General features: G+C 33.0%; 2 protein-coding genes across 3 annotated transcripts in view; both read left to right on the top strand.

Annotated features, from left to right (window-relative positions):
- Nucleotides 1–6,371, top strand: part of LOC135129192 (neurogenic protein mastermind-like) — a 66,551-nt gene extending 60,180 nt beyond the window's left edge. The window contains exons 4-9 of the mRNA XM_064056310.1: nucleotides 538–889; nucleotides 3,029–3,190; nucleotides 3,243–3,536; nucleotides 3,702–3,908; nucleotides 4,479–4,663; nucleotides 4,724–6,371. Of these exons, the coding sequence (XP_063912380.1) occupies nucleotides 538–889; nucleotides 3,029–3,190; nucleotides 3,243–3,536; nucleotides 3,702–3,908; nucleotides 4,479–4,663; nucleotides 4,724–4,999 (1,476 nt within the window). The 3' untranslated portion in view covers nucleotides 5,000–6,371. The remainder of the gene's footprint in view (nucleotides 1–537; nucleotides 890–3,028; nucleotides 3,191–3,242; nucleotides 3,537–3,701; nucleotides 3,909–4,478; nucleotides 4,664–4,723) is intronic.
- Nucleotides 6,372–12,237: 5,866 nt separating this feature from the next.
- On the top strand, nucleotides 12,238–16,917 carry LOC135129191 (GATA zinc finger domain-containing protein 24-like). Of its 2 annotated transcripts, none has more exons than XM_064056309.1 (5): nucleotides 12,238–12,641; nucleotides 14,660–14,744; nucleotides 15,024–15,354; nucleotides 15,416–16,104; nucleotides 16,158–16,917. In XM_064056309.1, the coding sequence occupies exons 3-5, from the start codon at nucleotides 15,141–15,143 to the stop codon at nucleotides 16,659–16,661; spliced, it is 1,407 nt and encodes a 468-aa protein (XP_063912379.1). In that variant the 5' UTR covers nucleotides 12,238–12,641; nucleotides 14,660–14,744; nucleotides 15,024–15,140; the 3' UTR covers nucleotides 16,662–16,917. The 2 variants fall into 2 exon arrangements, with proteins under 2 accessions (XP_063912379.1, XP_063912378.1); XM_064056308.1 differs by lacking the exon at nucleotides 12,238–12,641 and adding an exon at nucleotides 13,067–13,294.
- Nucleotides 16,918–21,826: the final 4,909 nt, after the last annotated feature.

The following is a 21,826-nucleotide window of genomic DNA, read 5'->3' as shown; positions in this document are numbered from 1 at the left end:
ATTTATATTTAGGTAGATCAGTCTAGTGTCGAACTGCTGATAATAAATTTTAATAGATAACAAAAAAATCCCAAAAAGAATTCCAAACCTTTCGAAAAAACTATTTTACTTATTAGCAGTAACTCTTGCAGTGGTGTATTTTTCACCCATGTTTCACAGCTCACCAAATACAAAAATGTAGGTTTCCAAAATTAAATATCAAGTTGATTTACGTCATTATACAAATACGTTTTTAGTTTTTAGAAGTGTTTCTATAATTTGTCTCAACAAATCAAAAAATATGTCTAATGTTTAATTATTGTTCTTTAGAACAGAGGGAAGTTCTATGCAATTAATTTTATAGGGTCTTTTTAAATAAACTATAGATATTAGCATGTTTGTGCAAAACAGTTTAAACGACAGTCAAGCAAAACATTTGCCATGTTCACATACTAGTTAATTTCACATATATTCCAAGAATCTGTGTACATTATCGTGTACATTTTAAATACTACTTATTTTCATTTTACAACTACAAATAATGTAATGTTGTGTTAGGTATCAGCTGGACAACACCTCCATTTAAGCGGCGACTTGAAAGGCAATGTTTCCATAGCTGCACAACAAGGAATGCACTTTAATCAGCATACGTCCACGAACGGCACGTCCTCTCAATCCCAGAACACACAAAACGTCCCACAACAAAGTCCGTTGTCATCAAACCAGCAACAAAATGCTCAGATGCACACAAATAATTCTCAGCAGGCATCACAAAATCAAAACAGCGGACCACATTTGGGAAGTCCCATGATGTCCGGCGGTCAGCAAATGCCTAATTCACAAGGGGGACCCATTGGAGGCATGCAAGGGCCAGCAAACCTTTCGGGTCCAGGTCCTGGAAATTTACAAGGTAAATATACACCAAAAATCGTAACAAAATCCCTGCTTTAAATATTTCTTTAAAAAAAATTGTGTTGTATAATTAAGGTATGATCATCGAAAAATGACAAAAATTTGTTCTACGAATAACTGATGTTATTTTTTTATTTATAAATTCAACATAAAAGAGTCTTTTATGGCCTGTAAAGTTCACAGGTTTAAAGTTATGTTTAAATTTGGAGAACTGAATTTAAAGACTTCAAGAGTGATTTATTTTTTACTCTAATATGTATTTGAGACGCTAATACTAGCTACAAACTCAAGATGTTTTTTTTTTGACATATTTTGACTGATTCATCATCATGCCTGTTTAAGACTTGCAGCGCTTGCACTATCCAGTAATGTAACTGATGTTCGTCGTAAACAATGACCAGTGTAGTAATTAGCTACTTTTTGATAAATTAAACATGCCTATACCTTGTCTGTGACATGTTCAATTTCAGTAGGTACTTAATAAAATTGTATTTTCCGTACAATGTGGAGTAATCGTCATCTGCAACTGCAAGGATTTGTGTTTTTTTTTTATCAGATACCTTTGTTAGTATTGCGGTTTTTAAATCACCAATGTATTTAAACTTTGTTTTTGAAAATTTGCTGCTATGCGAAAATTGAGAGCAATCTAAAAAGATTGCACGAATTAGACAAGAATTTAACTACCAATTAACATTGGCTTTCTTATTTCTCATCTGTTTTAGAAAGGAATCATTTCATTTGTTCTTGAGTTTTTACTTTGTGGACTAACATCCAAGATTTCTTTTCAAATATGATGTAAATAAGTTTAGCGGGTTTTCAATATCAAAGTACATTTAAAATATTAAAGTTGTCTTTGACAGTGAACAAAGCCCCCGCAGTGTTGGTGGCGTAACTTTTGTTGGTAAATCAGCAAGATATGCGATGAGCACGTTTTTAGAAAATGTGGCTGTAATTATTTTTGTTACCTCTTTTAATTTGAAGGTAACTGTCCTAAACTTGCAAATGCTGAATAGAGAATATTCCATGTAATTGTTTGCAATTGCAATCGATATGCATTTTACTCGTGAATAATTTCAATTTTTGCTGACTACTTTGCTGTAATCTATAAACAGTTAAGTCAAATTACTTTTTGTTGGTACAATAGTGGTCTAAATAATAATAATCTATAAACGAGCGTCATTCTTTACAGAATATTTTAAAAATAGGAAAAAAACAAGTTTTCAGTATAACTTTTTTTTTGTTCTCAAAGTATTTGGCACATTTACACATTTATTAAGTATTTTTTAGAAATTCACGTTTTTCCAAAAATACTCTTTTTCACAATTGTAAGACCAATTTTGGCAAGTCTAGACCTGAAATAAAAAAAAAACCAAAGCCACGCTTGCTTGCTTAAAATTCATGGAATAATTTGTGGTCAGATTCTGTTCAAGCAACATAATATAATTATTATTTATGGAACGATTGTTCACCTTAATTAATAGAAAAACCATTTAAAATTAAGACATAACTTCTGCATAACGTGTTTTTTGATTTACCAAATAAATCAAGTGTAAGGTTTTCTACGTAGAAATGATGTGCAATATAGACCGTGTAAAACACTCTGTAATTTTTATGTTAAAAAATCCTAAGCGTTTTTCTAGTAACCATAAAAAATAAGACATATCTTTATACGGAGGTAGAAAATAGGTACAAGTTTTTTACTTATTTAAGATTCTCCATTTGTTGAATTATAAATAATTATAATATTATAATCATAAACTAAATAAAATGACACTTTGATTGTAAACTGAGGCGGGGCATCAAAAAAAACCTGCTTAAATTCAATCTAATCATACAAAAATTTGTAAAGTTGCTTTTGTATGTACCTATTAAGAGTTAATTTGGAGCGATGTTAAGTGTAAGACTAAATTACAACGTCTTTATCGTTTACAAACTTTAATCTAACTTTCTCATGTAGCGTTACGACGTGTATTTTGCGAGTAACTGAGGTGTTGGATTTTTAATTAAAAAAGAGGCTATAGAGTAATTGGTTTTTATAAAATTAATAAGAAACTCAGCGAAAATGCAACATCACAATCAGAATATGTGGTAGATAAAAGATGTAACGAAGAGTTTGATAATATTATTAACATTTAAGGTGCAATGGGCGGTATAATGGGTGGCCCGTCCGGAATGCAGCATCCTGGTGGAATGGGTGGAAATCTTTCTGGTCAGATGGCGGATAGCTATTCTATGTCTCAAACTCAGACAATTAATTTTACGCAACAGAGTTTAAGGCAGCGTGCTAGTGGACCTAATGGTAATAAATGAAGATAGATTCTCAGTGCATTGTTATCAATATTCTTTCGTAGTTGTACCAAATAATATGGGACCAAACGGACCAATGGGACCAGGACCTATGGGAACTCAAGGTGGAATGGGACCACGTATGATGAATACTCAAACTTTAGAGCAACAGAAACTCCTACAGCAACAGCAAATGTTGAGAGCACAACAGGCAGCTGCGTTACAGCAGCACATGGTCAGGCCGCCACCTCCAGATTACAAAAGCAGTGCTGCTGGATTAATGCAAGGTGTGCAACCTAGGTTTACGGGAGCACCACCCAACATTCGAAGAATGCCTCATCAACCGATGCCACCTTCAGGTAGGGAAAAAATTAAACATTTTAATGATCACTTTTATCTGGATGAAACCGAAAAACGTTTCAATTCTTCACATACGAAGTGTTATAATTGTCTTAATTAATATCCACAAATTAAATACTCAAGAATTCAGTATTTTAATCTTTTTTTTAATTTTTTTTAATTAGGTCCGATGATTCGTCCACATAATATGTATATAATGCAACAACAACAGCAGCAACAACATATGATGAACAGAAATATATATCCACGTCAACAAGGTCCAGTTAGTGGCATGGAAGCCATGCAACATGGCAGTACTGAATGGCGTCATCTTCTTATGCAACAACAAAATAGTAACTTTAGTCCACAAATGAGGCCAAATATGCAGCAAGGTATTTAATACTAAATATACATTTATCAAAAAAAAAAAAGAAAATACGCCTCTAAAAAAAGTATTGACATTTACTGCAAACATATATTAGTAATTAATGTAAATTTCTAAATAACATTGTAACATTCATTTTCACAAAAATAATTTTCTTTCACACAGTGTGGAAAGTTATAAAGGACGAGTCAGTGATTGGATGTTGGTTCCGTGCCCAGCAACTGATTAACTGTGGCTTGTAATATATAATCTACACATTAAGATAATAGTATTACTATCTCAGTAAAAAACATGTAAGCAGCTCCCGTGACTACTGTTCCCGTTTTTACAAGATTTCTGTAATTATTTATCAACAAGCCAACAATTGATTTAGTATTTTCGCATTTAACTTAAATTGCACAGTGACGTCAATTATCATGACTGTACCACCATTTGATTCGTATTTTATAAAAATTTTCACAAATAAAATTTTTGCATTTGCTGTACTTTTATTGGTTGGTGCATTTTATGTTTCTTGTTAGCAAAAATGCTAATTCACATTAAATTTTCGTGTTAACACAAACATTGAAATTTTTAGCTTTTAACATGAATGCTGGAGGTATGCAATTGTCTGCTCAACATCCACAACTTAGGAATCAGCAAGGGATAAGTCAGGCTCAAGTAATGAGTCAGGGTGGCAGTCCGATGTCACAAATGAACAACATGAATCAAATGTTAAATCATATGCAACAGCAAAATATGATGCAACAACAAAATTCTCAGGTAATGTATTGCGAACACACAATTTGTTGAATGAAATTAATGGATATATATTTATTTCAGATGTCCATATCAAATATATCAAGTATTCACATGCAACAATCGCAGTCAATGACAGTGACCAATCAATCGTTACAGCAACAAAATATGAACAATCAACTTGTAAATAATACGACAAGCAACCAAAACAATTCTTTGAACAGTTTTAATTCGCAAAATACAGATTTTATTGGTCTCGAATTCTTAGATAATCTTCCGACAACAGATACAACAGCATTTACAGACCAGGAGTTGTTAAACTCATTTGACAGTGACTCTGGCTTTAATTTAGATTTTTAGTAGAATTTTATATGGTTTTGTTAATATTTTTTATATATATATTTTTGTACATATTTATATTAACTGTGGTTTCTGTTGGTATTAATTTATATTTTTGAGTATACATATTCTGTCAACATATTTTGTTCTTTATATTGCGATAGTTTAAGTCTTAAATTTGTTTTTGAAACTTTTATTTTGATATGCAATATACAAAATATACACAAGCGACAATATACCTATCAAATATCTACAGTTTGTATTAAGTACACTGCCATGATGCAGAATATTATATGATTATAAAAAAATAGAGCTGTGACAAAGTGGAGTGAAATTTTGTAGTACGGACTACAAAAAACAAAATTTTACATTTATACGGTTTATAAATTTGTGGTTTTGTACACAAAATAGAATTGAATCTCATTTGTCATATCATGACTTTGTAATATGTACATTGGATAAGTATTAATATTTTATCCACAAAGCTGTAGGAATTTAACCTACAATACATAATATTTGCGAGTTTTTAAAAACGATAAAAGTTTTAAATTCGTAAATATTACAGGTTGCGGTAACTCTAGTTTGTATATACAGTAGGACAACCGTGTTATATTGAACAGTTATTTCAAATTCTGTAATCCAATAGTAAATGTTCAAGCACTGATCCAGCAATTTATTTCATAAATGAGGTGTGTAATTGTTTTAATTTGATTGTATATTTGTATCTCTACTTATCAAGCAATGTAGTCTTTTTACTGTTATTGAGTAACTATTGTTTTTCATTGACAGTGTTTTTTTTTTTAGTATTTAAGAAAAGTGCTGTGAATTTTACCCTTGTCACTTATTTAATAACTTGCGAAGGTCAGTGTTTCTAGTAAATTAATAAATTAAGTAAAGTTAACTGGCTTAAATATAAGAAATTTTGATTCAGTCATAGGAGAATTAATTGTTTTGGTATTTTATATATTGTCACATGCAAAAACTATTTTTTTATTCATATTTAATATTTAAGCCACAGAAATTGAGGATGATCTCAATAGAGTAATATTCATTATATAAATCTAATACTTTTCTTATCTTGTAGCTACTCATACATTCCAGTTTGCAAATCAGTTTCAAGTTACTGTAACCAGTATTGGTGATAAAAGCATTATAATTTCAGTATTTTCAATAAAAAGTTTTCATTTTTCATGTGAACACATTCATTAGCAGACCACAGTTTAGTTTGATTTGTAATAATTTATATGTGTACTTAGATCAAGAAAAGTGGCATTGTTAAAATATTCTAATTTTTGCAACATACAAGAGTTTATATTGAAAATATATATTCCATGTTTTGTAGATTTATCATAAATTCAGGTGATTATAATAAATATCTAATGACAATTTAAAATTCTTGTTTAAATACGCATTAAGCAATCAAATCATTTCAAAAGACATCTGTAGGTAGATGATGCTAGTTCTAGAATTGGAATGCAAATTTTCAATAACGCTGGTTATTGCAGACAGCACTTGTTAAAACTGATTAAGAATTAGCTAGCAGTAATCGTCATCTACAATAAGTTATATTTCTAGCTAAAAAACACCATTTATCTCATACCGCATGGCTTTGTAAAGGGCAGATCTACGATAACTAATGACTCAGTTTATCTGTCGTGTTCTTGATAAAAATGGGCAAGTAGATTTAAAACTGTATAGCTAGACATGTGTAAAGCTTTTGATTTCATTAAGCATCAAATGTTGCACAAGATGGTTGCTGGGTTGCTACAAGTTCTTGCAGCACCCTACTGCCCTGGTTTGGTGAACATCTTTCAGGTCGCACACAATACGTCAACGGACTTCATTCACGGGAGTATTTAGTGAAAATAGGAGTCCCACAAGGTAGTAATCTCGGTGCATTACTTCCTATTATTTTCATCCACCCTATTCCTGCGTTGGGAACTAGCAATATCCTAATGTTCGCCCACGAAAATGAACTCTTTGTTGAACTTTCTAAATTCTAAGTTTTGTTTTATTAATTTGTTTGTTTATTTGCTTTACTTTTCTATACCCCAAATTTATATTTGGTTACGTTCCTGTTCTTTTCTATATTAGATCTTATTTCGTAAATAAATAATAGTAAAATATATTTAGTCGCCACTGAAAACGCTAATGCTAACAATCCATTTCGGAAGTCGGTAATTAATTACACGTTCATACACACACATTTCATTTAAAAAATGTATGAGCGGAAGACAATAAATTACCTACTTCTTTTTAGGCATAGCTTATTTATCGAGCCAAGTGTATTAGTGTTTTATGTTGTTTCAATAATCGAATTGTTTTAACATTAATACATTAACTTGTATAGATATATCAAATACATTATGGCCTAAAGAATCTACGAAAAAAGGTTATTTATGGACATTATAAAATTTATTTGGCATTTCCAGTTTCATCATCAAAGAATCAATGTTTAAATTTATTAAATTCGAGAATACTGCTAATTACTACTTTAAAATTCCCAAATGAGAATCTATTAAATTTAAATAACATTTAAGTTAGGCAAAACCATCCATCTCCTTCGACATTTCACAATTTAAAATATAAAATATCCTACTTCCCATTTGTAAAAAGTTGTTTATTTTTTCGGTGTCACACAAGAAAATAAAATGTATAATAACTTCAGCACATCTGTAAGAGTAGGTACATGCCCTACACTTTCAGTTTTATTGCCACACAAACACAGAAATGTGACAAACTTAAACCCTCTGTTTGGCCCAGATTTGCCTAAAACCATCATAAATCTATCCTTTTTAACCGGTACTGAATTATGGGTTGTTTCGTTATTTTTTTTACAGTTATTACAAGAGCAAACATTTTATTGCTTATGCCCAAAAATTTATTTCGTTTTCACTTTTTATCTATGGCGAAGTGACGTGTAAAGACGAACAGTTGTTGAACCGGCGTTTTATTGACTATAATATTTATTATTTTATTTAGAAACAGAAATATGGATATTCGAAATTTGTTCAAGAGAAAAATTACAAATACTGATGATGATACTTCAGCTATGAAGAAGTATAAAATGAGTGGTGGTATTTATTACAAGTGATGGCGGTTTTTCAGAGTAGCCATCGACTTCGAGTGGAAATTTCAGTTGCTTCAGAACTGTTTCACCAGTGGGCGTGCGAACCACAGCACAGAAAGCATGGAAAATTATTTTAAAATAGGCACTTTTATTCCATACCTGTATCATTTAATTCTTTCCTTAACAACACGATTTTCCGAAACAAAAGTGTCGTCATACTCATTATTTTCTTTACATCCAAAGAATATACGTAACTTAAAACCAAGTTGCTTTAAAGGGTTGGGCGAATTTTACTTCACTGACAATTTATCAGACGAAATCCAAAATTAGCAGTATTTTGTAAAAATAAAAAACCTTGACAGTAGTATTTGAGAAAGAGAGAGAGAGAGAGTTAATGCCGAAGAAACATCTGTTGGTAGAGTAATTGACGATTTTGGCCAAGAAAAAAGCAATTCGCATTTAATCAGGATAATAATTCTCTGTTTAACAAACTACGAATAAGTTTCTGGATGCATATATGTAAGTGTTACATTATAACACTTCTTAATTCTTCACACAAGATTGCTAATAGTTCATTTCCGGCAGTTAACTTAACAAAATTCATACTGCGAACTGGCGGGGGGTTAAAATAATTTCTTCCCTTAGGCGGTTATCATCGTTATCATGATCACATCACTGAGGCATGTCCTCACAACGCTAAAGATTGACTACATCATCGAGGCTTGTCCTCACAACGCTACAGATAGATTACTTCATCGAGGCTTATTTCTCGCAACGCTAAAATATGCATCATCGAGGTATTCCCTCGCAACAATAATATTAAATCACCGAGACGCTTTTTCCTCGCAACGATGATTGGATATTTTTGTGTTTGTTCATTAAGTGTTTTGTTGGGGTAACCAGTTCGCGGTATTCTAAACTCTCAAAGTAAATTGCTTTTTTTTAAGTAACCAATCACTTAGATCATGATATAATTTGACATAATATAAAGTTTTTGTTTGAATCGTCGATAAAGTGTGGCAAATATTAATTTCATGTAAATTTTGTTAACTTTTCAAATTTTCACCTCATACAATATTTCTCTAATCTCACAATTTTAACCTCAGTAATTTTCTTTTGCTGTATAATGTTAATTAGTTTGTGGACAAAACTATGGCGTCGCCGTCGGTACATTTAAGTTTCGTTTAAACAAACGCTATTTTATGAAACTACCAGACCAAACCATAGGTAACGTTAATACTTATCACGTAGTTGTACCTACACAAGACAAACAACAAGTGGCGCATCTAAATTTAAACGAGTCTGCTTTACTACCAACCCCCTCACCAACTTATTACTACCTACAAATTCTCTAGACGAGCCACCAAAACTAATAACAAGAATAAACTAAAGTTGCACGGTGCACATGGCGGCCTATGTTTAACGATTTTCTTAATTTATTTTTCAGATTCAAATTATTCAACTGCGATTTCACGCCGTTGTTTTTTTTCTTCAGCGCGAACTTGTAATGCAAATTGGGACACCACAGCTTATTGCACAGTTTTTCCTTCTCGAAAATGGAGGAATGCAGAAATCTTCACTTCCCATTTCAACTCATTCTGCAAAAGAAAACACACACAAGGTTCTGTTGTCAAGGCAAAGTTTTAAATTTTTCGACGTTTTAAAATTTTGTGCACATGCTTTATTTGGGTGGGATGTTTAGGTTACTATAATTTATTTGTTCTAAAATTTATGGATTAATTTTTTGAGGTGACGTAAGTTTTTTTAGTTCATAAATACGTACAGGACATTTCAATAAAAGGTAGCCACTCTAAATAACCCAATTCTTGTTCAATTTTGAAGAAGAAAATTCAGAAACAAACTATTTTTACTGAACATATTTTGTTGTCAAATTTTACGTTGTTGTAGGTATTGCCCACTGACCCTCAAACTTGTACCTCAAGAATTTGGAATGGCAAGGGGAGGGTTAAGTGACCCCATAATTGAAAAGTATTTTTTGAACTATTTGGGATTTTTCCTCAATTTTCTTCCATTGCTGCGTGCACTGTTAAAACATGTTCCCAACGTGTGTTTTATGGTTTTAATGATACCTAACCGTACTTCCCTTTAACCGTTAACTAATTTGTCATTAGTTACTTGACAAATATTTCTAGCTTGTTTTAATAAAGTAATAATACTAATTAGTTGACTTTAACTGTACTTACTTGGAGGTTTTCAAAATAAGCTTCATTGGTTTCCATGCAATGGGCAAAGTTACCGGCGTTGTCTCCTGGCTGTCACTCTCAAATGATTCTTTTCTTCCAAAGTTTCTGTTTAAGTTGTGTCAACTACTCACTTAAGGTGACCAGACAGTAGCATGAGAATGACAGGTATCGTGGTTGAACCTTCCTTTGTATTTATTCAGAGATTATCATAACATTAAAGCTAAACTTATTTATAAAGCCTGAATACTATGCAAAAGTAAATCCTTGCTGTAAGAAGGTCTGCCTACATATTAAAAAAGTAAAAACAAGTAATAAACAGTTAATAATATTATTTTAACATTATCAATACACGACAGTTTATATTTTGTATCTTATAGAATAAAATAATTATCGATGTTTTTTAACAAATGATAATAGACTTTAAAATAATGTATGCAGTTCAAGATATAAACCATCAAAACCATCGATCCCTCTCTCGTCATTTAAGAGAATTGAGTGAAAAGCTGATGGGGGCAAAGGGACAACTTAATGAAATTGAGTCGGACCTCAAAATGTGTCGTCCTCAAAATTAAAATTCGTTTGCCTTTGGATTTTTCTCAAAATAACAGAACAGATGAGTTATTTAGGGTGATTCCTATTCTTGAAAATGATCTATATAACATCAACAAATAAATAGCTACATGATCGTAGTTTACACAAATATTACATTACTGTATTTTCGTAAACGTTAGATGCGGTAGGTATAACTAAGGTAATCTTGATAAGATATAACATCGATTTATTTATTTTTTGACATCATATGCCAGCCAGTTTTTAATATTTGCCAGAGAATCTGAAAAATAAATCCTATATTTACCAAGAATATCCAATTATAGACATATCTATCTATTCTATACCACTTCCCGTTTCGCTAGAAATGAAAACGTATTTCGTATTTTAAATCTAATGACCCTGTTGTTTTTTGTAAGAATAAATATTACTAGATACAATAATAGAACCAAACTTATTTCAGACACCATGGTTATCTAAGAAAATTGACAATACATTACAGATTCCAATTTCTTTTCGATAATGATTAAAACTGTATTGCCACGTTAACTAAGTACATAGTACACTTTACAATACTTCCGTAGTGTATGTTTGTTAAGAGATGGCTAAGAAGTTAGAATGATCACTTCGGTTACGTTTTTAAAGTTACGGTTGTTTTAACTATTATTGAAAAATGTTTTTCCAAATTTTTTGTTATGTAAATAATAACATAACTAGCTGTACTGAGTAAGCAACAAACTTTTCACAACCAAGTACAAAAAGTAATAGTATCTACCTATCACTTAAAATAAAAGAGCAAACTTCGTTTATCTCTTAAAACAGGAAGTACCTACATATGTAGGTATTACCGCCAGTTTTGTGACGTCAAGTCCTCACTTTCTAGCAGTTATTTGTTTGGTTAATTTAATCAAACATGTACGTAAAACAATAAAAGGTAAAAAATATCTGCTCGGAAACATATTTCCAGGCAAAGATAAAATTACTTTTGTCTGATATCTCAAAAATTAGAAAAAGGTTTAATCTAAATTAACGCTAATAGGTAGTTTATAAGGTTTCATGTGGAATGTTACATTTTTAGAATAGATATTTTTTATATCTCAGTAATAATTGCACAATATTGTGATGGACCAAATATTCCCCCAAAGATGATGAAAAGTCGATATAAATAATACAATTTATGAAAATACTGGAATGTAGTATCCGGTTTTCGTCGGTCGGTGAACTTGCAGAATTAATTCATTTTATTCCGTATTATTTCAACTTCGAACCATGGCGAAGATGAGCCTTTGTTTTTCTGGGATTGCATCAGCTTTTTAGCGATTCGCTAGCTACTAGGCTATGTGGACATATCGCTACCAGCAACCAATGAGAAAGTGCGAACAGCTTCCCCACTTTTATCACCGAATTCACGTGAGTGCAACTTCTCGGCATCTTCCTAACACAAGTTCGCAAAGTTAACTCAGTGTTTTGGTGATTATAACACCCCCTAAAGTAAAGTGACTTAATCTTTGAAGGCACTTATTGAATTTACAGTTCGTTTGACTTCTGTAAAACTTCAAAGAAAATTGTGCTCGTTTTATCTATATCACGAACGAGATAAAGAGATAATTCCCAAAATTTGACCAACTTTTTTCTGTTACCTGAAAAATTTGTGCCCATTAAATTTTTTTTTTTTGGCTGTCCCACGTAATATGCCCGTGTCCGATAAGTTGGCTATGCAAATTTCTAAAATCTGCTCAACGGGAAATTCCAAATCTTCAGACAATATCTTTTTCTGGGTCATTAAAAGAAAGTGTGTTAGAGTCAATCACTGTACGAGAACAATGCCCACAATGGAAATGTAAGTGTCATTTGCACCTTTTCTGTTTTTTCTGTTATTTTTAATTAAATTTGGTAATTAATTCGTGTTTTTGTGACTGATTTCCCTATCAGTTGTGTTGGCATACAGTAATTTGGTGGAAAAATGATTGCACAACTTTTGTTAATTTTCATTATGTAAGAAATTAAATAACGGCTTTGTTATAAAATGTCCTTTGGAAGCGAATCACTTTATATAATCGCCGACATAATTTGAATTTCTTGGAATCGGGAAAAAACAGCCCGCAAAGTGCTTCGTAAGGATGATTCATTGGAAAGTCTCGTGACACCGAATCTTTTCATTGGCTTAACATGACGTCAGTTTAGCAAATGAAATTCGAGCATTCGACCTCAAATGCGAAACCCTGTAAGAGTAACAAGGACAGAGAAAGCGTGAATCCCAGCTAAAGTTCACTGGCGTCCGCCATTTTCGTCAGAGTTTTAGTGACGTTTGAGAAGAGTAGACGTGTTTTTCGGGAGCTAGAGAGTGTTCATTAATTATCAACTGTGCACAAAGGCGAATTAACTGCATTTGTCGCTTAGTTTTTTCCAAAGAAATTCTTTCGGACATCAATTTTTTTTCCGAGCGGAAAGTCAACGACAGAAGGCGGTGCGAAAGAGCGACAAAAGCGTAGAGTAAGATTTTTTAGTATTCTTATTTGATTTTTCTTTAGTCAAACGGGGGCGTGGGGACAAATTTGGGTTTTATGACTTCCTTACAGGCTTATTTTCAAAATTGGTTAAACTGTTGATGTAAACAAACGTATTGATCTGTATTAAGGTACATTGTGCGTGACCTTCAGGCTGAAACGTGTAGAGACTTGTCGGTGTGACGTCATGTGGCCTCGCGCTTTTCGTGGAATCGCGTTGCAAAACAAGATAATTTTTATTTGTTGCCGGGCGATTATTTCAGTATTATCTCGTCGAAATTGTTTGATAATCATCTGGATTATTTTTTTTAGTTAAGTTTAATTGTTACGTTAAATGTGTGCTATTTTTGTACTTCACATAAATTAATGGACTTTGGAATTATTGAAATTCGAGTCGTCACAAAGAATTTGGAAGGTTTTGAAGATATATCTATAAAGAGGAAATTTCATCGTGCGGGCTTTTTTTTGTTCATGAACAGGAATACAATTTAATTTTCTTTGTGTTAATATTGAAGTCGAATACTTATTAAGTGATCTGTTTTTGAGTGGTGAATAAACATTATTATTATTATTATTATTATTATGTTTTTAAAGAAATACGTACATAAGCTTTGTGATATTATATTTTTTTTATCGTTTATAATAATGATTTATAATTGTTAAAATGTAATTAATATGCGAGGAACACTATCCAAAAAACGATAGTGTAAGCTAAATAGAATCTGAGAAAACGTTCGACTTTTTATATTTTTAGTCCTACGTCAGTAAAAACAACTTCCATTTTTTAACTGAGACTGCATGTGTGGTAACTTCGTTTATAATTATAACATTGTTTAATAAATAAATAAATCCTTTATTGTCCAACAGGATAACCGAATAATAGGGCAGCAGTAATTAAGAATATTTTAACTTTAACTTTAAAACAGCGATACGAAATTTTTATTTGAAAGTTTTGGCGTAATAAATTCAAGATTTTTTTTTTACGTGAGTTTTGAAGCAAATTGAAGGTGTTTTTTAACAACACTCATAGCGAAAGGAATACGTTCACCCATTTAACAAAAATTGTTTAACAAAGGGATGCACGTTATTAAAAATAAATTTTATTGTATTTATTCAAAATATTGTTAAGGTAACTTATTTGTTATTCAAGTGATAATAATTAGAAACTAAAACAAATGGAAAAGAAGTGTTATTATTATTTTAAAACTGCAAATAATTTCGTAGTTCAGATGAGACTAATTTTTTATTTATTTATTTATTTTTTTTCAAAACCTATACTTGGATTACATGCATGTATACATTTACAAAAATCCGAAGTAAACAGTTGTCTTATAAAACAATTCTTTTTCAGGTTGAGCGTTTCAAACACTCAACTCTTCTATTGGTGAGGCCCTACAAGAGTCAACATTTTTAAAAAAGGACAAGGCGAATTTAATGTAAGTGAATTCTTCTTACTATCTGGTCATAAAATGCGTTTGATAAGGATGGATTGTTGAGAAGTTCGCGTATTTCCCAAATACCTTGTGACTGAGAGCATCAGGTACCAACATAACATGTTAGAACACGTTTGAACGCGAACCGTCCCACTCTTTATCAAAACGACGCTCCGCTGATTCATGTCATTGAGTTGCGATAAGCTGGCGGGGCAAGACGTCGAGCACATTTCTGCAAAGTGTTGAGGGTTCCTCGTGTTTATGTTGAATTTGCCTTTGCAGTCCCTGTCAAAATGGAATCCGCTGCTGTTTTATCAGCCACCTGCCCATCATGGCGAGAAATCTACACAACTAAGCCCAATATTAAATTTGGATACAACAAATTTGGACTTATCCGACATGGAAGCTTCAGTACTCCCCTGTGTCAATCCTTACGACGTGAACCCGATAGGTGGTTCCGTTGTGAAGTCCGTCGTACAGGAAGAGGCAAACTCATTTGGAAGACAAATCAAGCTCGAAATGGAGGAATTCAGCGATCTTGCGCCATTCCTACCCGAGGACACCCAAAAGGCAATGACAAATTCTACAGATGAACTTAATACGCCGATTTTCGGTGAGTTCTTTTAATTGATGATGGAGAATCGTGTAATAAGTTTGAATTTTTTTAATTACAGATAGAAAAGGACCGTTTAATTTTATGGTATATGAAAATACTTTCATAGAATCAACATCAGCCGCAGATCCTTTTAAGTTTGAATACGACACAATTCGATCGGGTAATAGTGTACTTTCAAACAAACAACTCAATGACTTTTCAGTTTATTCGAACAATGTGAACGTTCAGCTGCAAGATACCAACAATAGTGAAGTAGTTAATATCATACAAGGTTCTGAGGCTAATCTGCTATTTACAACATCTGAATCAGATCAGGGAAATATATACATAATTAATGGAAATGAAACCCCAATACATGTGCAAAGTGAAGATCAATTTAGTGCATCTATATTTAAAATTGAAGATACTAATAGTGTTGTAAGTGTAAACAGTAACGAGAATCAATATTCGAACGTTTCTTCGCCCTCCAACGAGTATTCCGTGAATACCAATATAAATAACATCGAGGCACAACTTTCCAACATGTCGCCAAGTAATAATGAACACTATAGGACAAATTTGGGAATCGAAACACCAGAAGATAGCAACAGTAGCTGCGCACCATCTGAGTCACCAGTCAAAAAGGTTCCCAAACTTAAACTTAATTTAGGATTTAATCAAGCAATGGCTTTGAATACTCCAGATGTCATTGATTCTGTAGTCGATTTGGAAACGAACTTTAATATTTTTGACTATGTCAATGAAAAGGTGAGTTCATTGTAAATAATATATAAAATGTAAATGGCCGTTTTTTGCTACAGGATGTAACAACTGTAAACATAGAGGATATCCATTTTGAAAATCCATCAACATCCAGGGGATTGAATATTGATCAAATTGACGCAATAGCACCAACCAAACTCCGTAAAAGGAGGTCTAAACGTTACGACGACGATGATGATGACGACGAGGACTATGTACCACCCACCAAGAGACCAACATCCAGTAAGAAAGAGTCAGTTGTTTCATCAGATTCTGAAAGTGAAGACGAACTACCACGCAGCAAGAGGGGTAGACCACCAAGGCGCACTTCATCCATCTCCTCTGATCATTCAGATGCTACAAAGTACAGAGAACTGCGTGATAAGAATAATGAAGCATCAAGAAAGTCAAGATTGAAGAGAAAGATGAAAGAAATGACACTTCAAAAAGAGGCTGAGGAGTTGTATGAGAAAAATGTCAAACTCAAAGCACAAGTTAAAGAATTCGAACGAATGGTTAACAATTTTCGACAGAATTTGTTTAAGATAATGCTTAAAAAGTAGTTTAGTGTGATTTATTTTTAATGAGTTATGCTAGTGATTTGGGGTTTCTTTAGAATAAGATTTGTACATTGCTTTGTTTTTATTTTGATTGTAGCTATGTTCTACTAGTGTATATTTTATAAATTTTGTGAAGTTGAAGGTTCTTGCACAAAATATTTGTTTTATTATAAATTTTACTGTTATTAAAAGTTTTTGTATTGTCTTGTATTTTACACTGTTTATTGGCGACTTTAATAAATGGTTTTGAAGCAGTGAACTTGGGTCTCTTATTATTATAAAATGGTAGTTCCTAAAATGTGGTTGACTTGCTAGTTTTGCGAGGTGTAGAACAAATTTGGTTTGGATTTTTTTATCTACGTGATTTATGATGCGGTAGAAGCAAAAAATACAAATATGTTTGGATGACAAGTTTGTCATACAAAATTTCGTGGATTTCTGCACGCCGTAAATTTGATTGTTATAAATGGAAATGTCCGAAAATTACGACAAAATGCTAGAGAAGTTTACCATTCAAACAATGTTATTTCGATGTATAATTCGGGTTTGTGTCTAGGCAACATACAATACATTATCAATATTTTTTGTTGGACTACGACAGGATTCACGATAGGCCCTTCTATTACAAGTTGTAGTAGGCAGTACACTACAAATCTTTGTTATAAACCAAATTTCAACGAGAGGTTCATAATCAGCTTGATTTCTCGAGGTAAATGAAGTTTTTTTTGGCGAAAAAGCATGTATACAATAATTAACTAGATGTTAACATTTTCGGCTAAGAAACAGAAAACTTGAAATAATAATCAATGAAGAATATAGTTATTATGATGCAAAATGATTACTTAATACTAATGAAGCTCTAATGCATTGTAATACTGTCCACCCGGCGAATAGCTCCCGTTTCCGTCTACCGTTCATCGTCGTCGATGTCAATTTTTACCATATACATCTCCGAAACTACTGAACTGATTATTGTCAAATTTTATATGTGTGTTAGGAATATTGTGGAGATGGTAAAAGGCTAACCAAACTTTTTCTATACATCCCCACCAATCATGTGATAATATTATTTAAATTTTATAAAATCATATATTCCTACATGTGGAGGGAACAAATCCGTCTTGATTTGTTCCCTATACGTCCAGATTTTTTACAAAAAAAAAAACAAAAACAAAATGGTGTAACAAAGCCGGGGGAAAAGCCGCGATCACCGCGCCGCCGCACCAGAAAAGTGAAGAAGTGTTGTGGCTGTGTGGAGCAGAGATTTCTTAGTAACCTAGATACGGTGATCCTATGCAAAAGCGAACATACGTTCTTGGCCAACATGTACACTATGCGTTTTGCTTTCCATCTTCTTTTACAGCATGGGAACGCAGGAGTATGATTTTGTAGGTCTTTGTTTAAACCTAGCAATTTACGATTTTGCGCAGTAAACCCTTAAATTCTGCTAGCGCAAGTCGGTTCTTAATTCATACAATCGCCGGTGCTTGTGTGTTTGTTAGTTTGTTCTAAGAGATTTCTTAGGTTATAAGATTTATATCACGGTTATAAGTTTAAATTGCATAGAATTTCTACAAATGGGTTACAGAGTGTGTGTTGTATGCAAAGAAAGATCTAATAATTATTTTGTTTCGCAAAAATATTACAAAGATTTTTAATAATCCCGACATGAACAATCATTGCATTTCTCAGGGATTACTAGATAACAACAAAATACAATTGATGAAGGCAATAGCGCAAATGTATTTAAAAGTCCGCTTGCATCACGAAGCAAAACTGGTAAATTTTGCTTCAAAACAGGCGAGAATAAGAAGTAAATTAGTAAAATACATTTTATTTAATAATGAGTAACTAAGATTACATTAAATCACCAATATTTAATAATAATGTTAATAAATTTATACCACAGCTGTACGTCTTTTTTCTTTTTCGTTTTAAGCTCTCAACATTGTGCATGCAAATAAATACAATACGATTCTCTATTTATGTTAGAAACGTTCGTGGCAACAAAAACTTTTGACTATAAGAAAATTGTATTATGTCATTTTTCAAGAGTTTCGCCGGTGTGAATGATAAAGAAAAAGTACGAAAAAAGGGAAGTCGACAGTCAAATTTATTCCAACGATCTTGTCGGTGTAATATTTTCATCTTAACATTACAAATCATTTTGGAGATTGCTTAGAAACTTTTCGTTTGCCACTTGTTAAAAAACTCGAGTTATGATTCTCTTTTATACTATTTTAAATCAGTGCGCCAAATTATCAACCAATGTTAACAGTCGCTAGAATTAGAAGAAGATAACACTAGTATGTAGTGCACATTACAACGAGTAAGAGAAAGACAGACAACTGAAAGTATGTCGACACTATTTTCATACATGTTCTTCCACACTTTGCTGCCCATAGCCATATCTAGGTTACTAAGAAATCTCTGGTGTGGAGAAGTTTCTTTTGAGAAGTGTGACCAAGTGTGCAGTTTGACCCTCCGACCTCCGTAAGTACCTTTTGGGTCGGAGAGGGAGCTGGCGCCCGAGCGACCGCCGCTCCTGACCGAATTCGCCACCCCCGGCGGCGTGAAGGTCGCCGCATAAGCTTAGGTCGGCCAGATGTGTTTCTTATATCAGCGGCACTAGTCGGCCCAAAGCTTGGCACCCAGGTACGCCGCCACCGCACGTTATCGGCGAGATTCCGGACCGTCACCGTCCGTCCCAACCGGAATTGTAAAATGACATTTTACAATTTAATTTTGAAACTACGAAACCGCCTGTTCTGAAATCTTGCAGACGTTTTAAGGTTACCGTAAGCATGGTAAATGTCCGTGATTATTTAATCTCAAAATTTTGCAAAGTAAATTCTATCTAAAATGGGCAAAATATTGTGAGTCTATAGCATGGTCTATAAGTACCTACTTATGTTTTGTGCATTCATGTTTTTTAGAATTGCTTATAAAGGCTGACCCAAAAAATTAATGAATGAGACAATTTATTTTAATAATATCAAATCACCGCAGGCTTACTCCACTTTGCAGAAAATTTCGAAATACTGTACTGTTATGTATTATTAGTTTTACCTACACTTCACCTATCCAAATTTGTTACAGGTGCCGTTCCTAAAATGTTCATAACATTATGATAAAATTATGTCACGGAAAAACTCACTTGAAATTTACGCATAGCAGGCTTCTTTACCTGAAGGCTCCTCCTTACGGTGATTAAAATCTGCCGAAATACGGCAAAACGCCACTTCCAATATCATCCTTACGATAGCACTTGAAGACTTGTGCGACATATCTACTTGTTCGTAATACGAAAATTTTCATGGAAATAGTTTTTATATTGCATTAGAGGCTTTCATTTTTTTAAATAAAAAATAAAAACAGAAAAACTTATTTTTCTCTTCGAGCCAAAGCTATAACGCATTTTGGCTTAAAAAAAAATCTGACAGTGTAGATAATATTATTGCTCATCTGGAGTTGAAATTATTTTTTTTGTTAAACTATCCATTTTTTAGTTATTCTCGATTAAAGCAAGACCTAAAAGGGGCATTTGTTGTAAATGTAGGCAACCAAACATCTTCTTTCGTCAAGAACCAGTCAAGAAAGTGTATGATTTACGATAAGGTTGGCCCGAGGTTGGCCACTATTGAGAGATTACAGTCTATGGATTAGACGGATTTAAAACCCTTGTTGAAAAAGTATGCAAATGAGGTGACCGTAGTGTGTTCTACCTGTAGGTTGTGGAACCGTACAATTGCGTAGGAGTATTATATTATAGTTTTGGAAATTTCATTCTACCCTATAAAATTTTATTGGCAATAACGTGACGGACAGTAGTACAATAGCAAGAGATATTTACAACTGAAGTTGTCGCGTGTCGGTAATCCCCAGATGTTAGAAAGCAGAATAATCCAGGTCCGGACAGGGACCATCGTTATTACTCACGAAGGAAAATGACCATTATTTTACCAGTACAACAACCTGGTAAATGTTCTCCGACAAATTCGGATGAACTGGTGTGAGCCATAAATATTTCTTACCATTGTACAGTGGAGGCCATTAATAATGACCGCCTCCCGGTCCTAGCAATGGACTGCCGAAAGTACCCGAGCGGTTTAAGAAAGGCAAGTTGGTTTTTAACTGCAGACACAAACCTGCATTTATCAAAATTCAGCTTTTTCGGGTAATTTCGGGAGTCCATAGCTAGCACCATGGCCACGGAAAGCGGTCATTATTAAAGGCCTCGACTGTACTACTGTCCGTCTCGTTATTGTCAATAAAATTTTACAGGATAGAATGAAATTTCCTAAGCCATTAAAAAGAAGGTTTCGTTACATAGGTGTTTCAAAAATTGGGAACAAACATCCACGTCTATAGAAGCGGCTATAATTTTAGATGGTTTTAAAAATTCAGAAAAAGTGGACAATTTAAGATTTAAAAGAATCATCCGGTAATGGAGACAGCAGCGTTTAAAAAAAAACTCGTGCTGCAAGGCCCTACGGACCCAATTATTTTATCGAAAAAAAGATGGTATCGACGTTATATTGCGGTTGATGAATAAAACTTTCAAACTTTTCATCTGTACGGTCATGATATGCAAGAATAAAATTATAGGCTGAAGCGGCCTGCTGTAAATTACTGCATTGAGAAAGTTTGTGATCCTTACTCCCACACACAAAAAATGGTGGAAGGTTATCTCGACAGAACTTCTCTCGCCCCTAAAGTACAGTCGAAGAAATGCAGTTTCGGAAAATTATCACATTTAACCCCGATGAAATTACGTGTATATACATGGATCGTAAAAGTACAGGTAAAGATAAAGAAGCATCTTATGCATATCTTTCTAGTGAGTGTTTTCTTTACAAAATTTTGGGACGTCATCAACTATTTTTGAGGGGATGTACGGATAAATTATGTTTATGATATCCGTAAAACGTTCGCAAGATTTCAGAGCATTCGGTTTTGCAGTTTCAAAGTTTAATTGCAAAATGTTGTTTCACACTTTTGATTTTTTTGCAAAAATCTGCATGTCTATGGTAATAACTCGAATAACTCGAGGTGGATTTTTAAATCACACATGCAGGTATATTATTTTATAAAATTTAAATAACATTTATTCGGTACAATTTACCATGTAACAGATAACGTTAAAAGGTTTGCATGGTTTTAACGCA

Source organism: Zophobas morio, unplaced genomic scaffold, assembly GCF_036711695.1.
Source record: "Zophobas morio isolate AGI-343-1 ecotype UQ-CSIRO unplaced genomic scaffold, CSIRO_AGI_Zmor_V1 ptg000014l, whole genome shotgun sequence".
NCBI lineage: Eukaryota > Metazoa > Arthropoda > Insecta > Coleoptera > Tenebrionidae > Zophobas > Zophobas morio.
Note: the sequence above shows the minus strand (reverse complement) of the source record. Positions and strands in the feature narration are given on the sequence as shown.

What these genes read in the sequence shown, in the direction of transcription:
- LOC135129191 (XM_064056309.1), top strand. Translation starts at nt 15,141, where the DNA reads ATGGAAGCTTCAGTACTCCCCTGTGTCAATCCTTACGACGTGAACCCG. An exon ending in ACTTAATACGCCGATTTTCG is followed by an intron (nt 15,355 to 15,415) that starts GTGAGTTCTTTT and finishes TTTTAATTACAG; the next exon opens with ATAGAAAAGGACCGTTTAAT. An exon ending in TTGACTATGTCAATGAAAAG is followed by an intron (nt 16,105 to 16,157) that starts GTGAGTTCATTG and finishes TTTTTGCTACAG; the next exon opens with GATGTAACAACTGTAAACAT.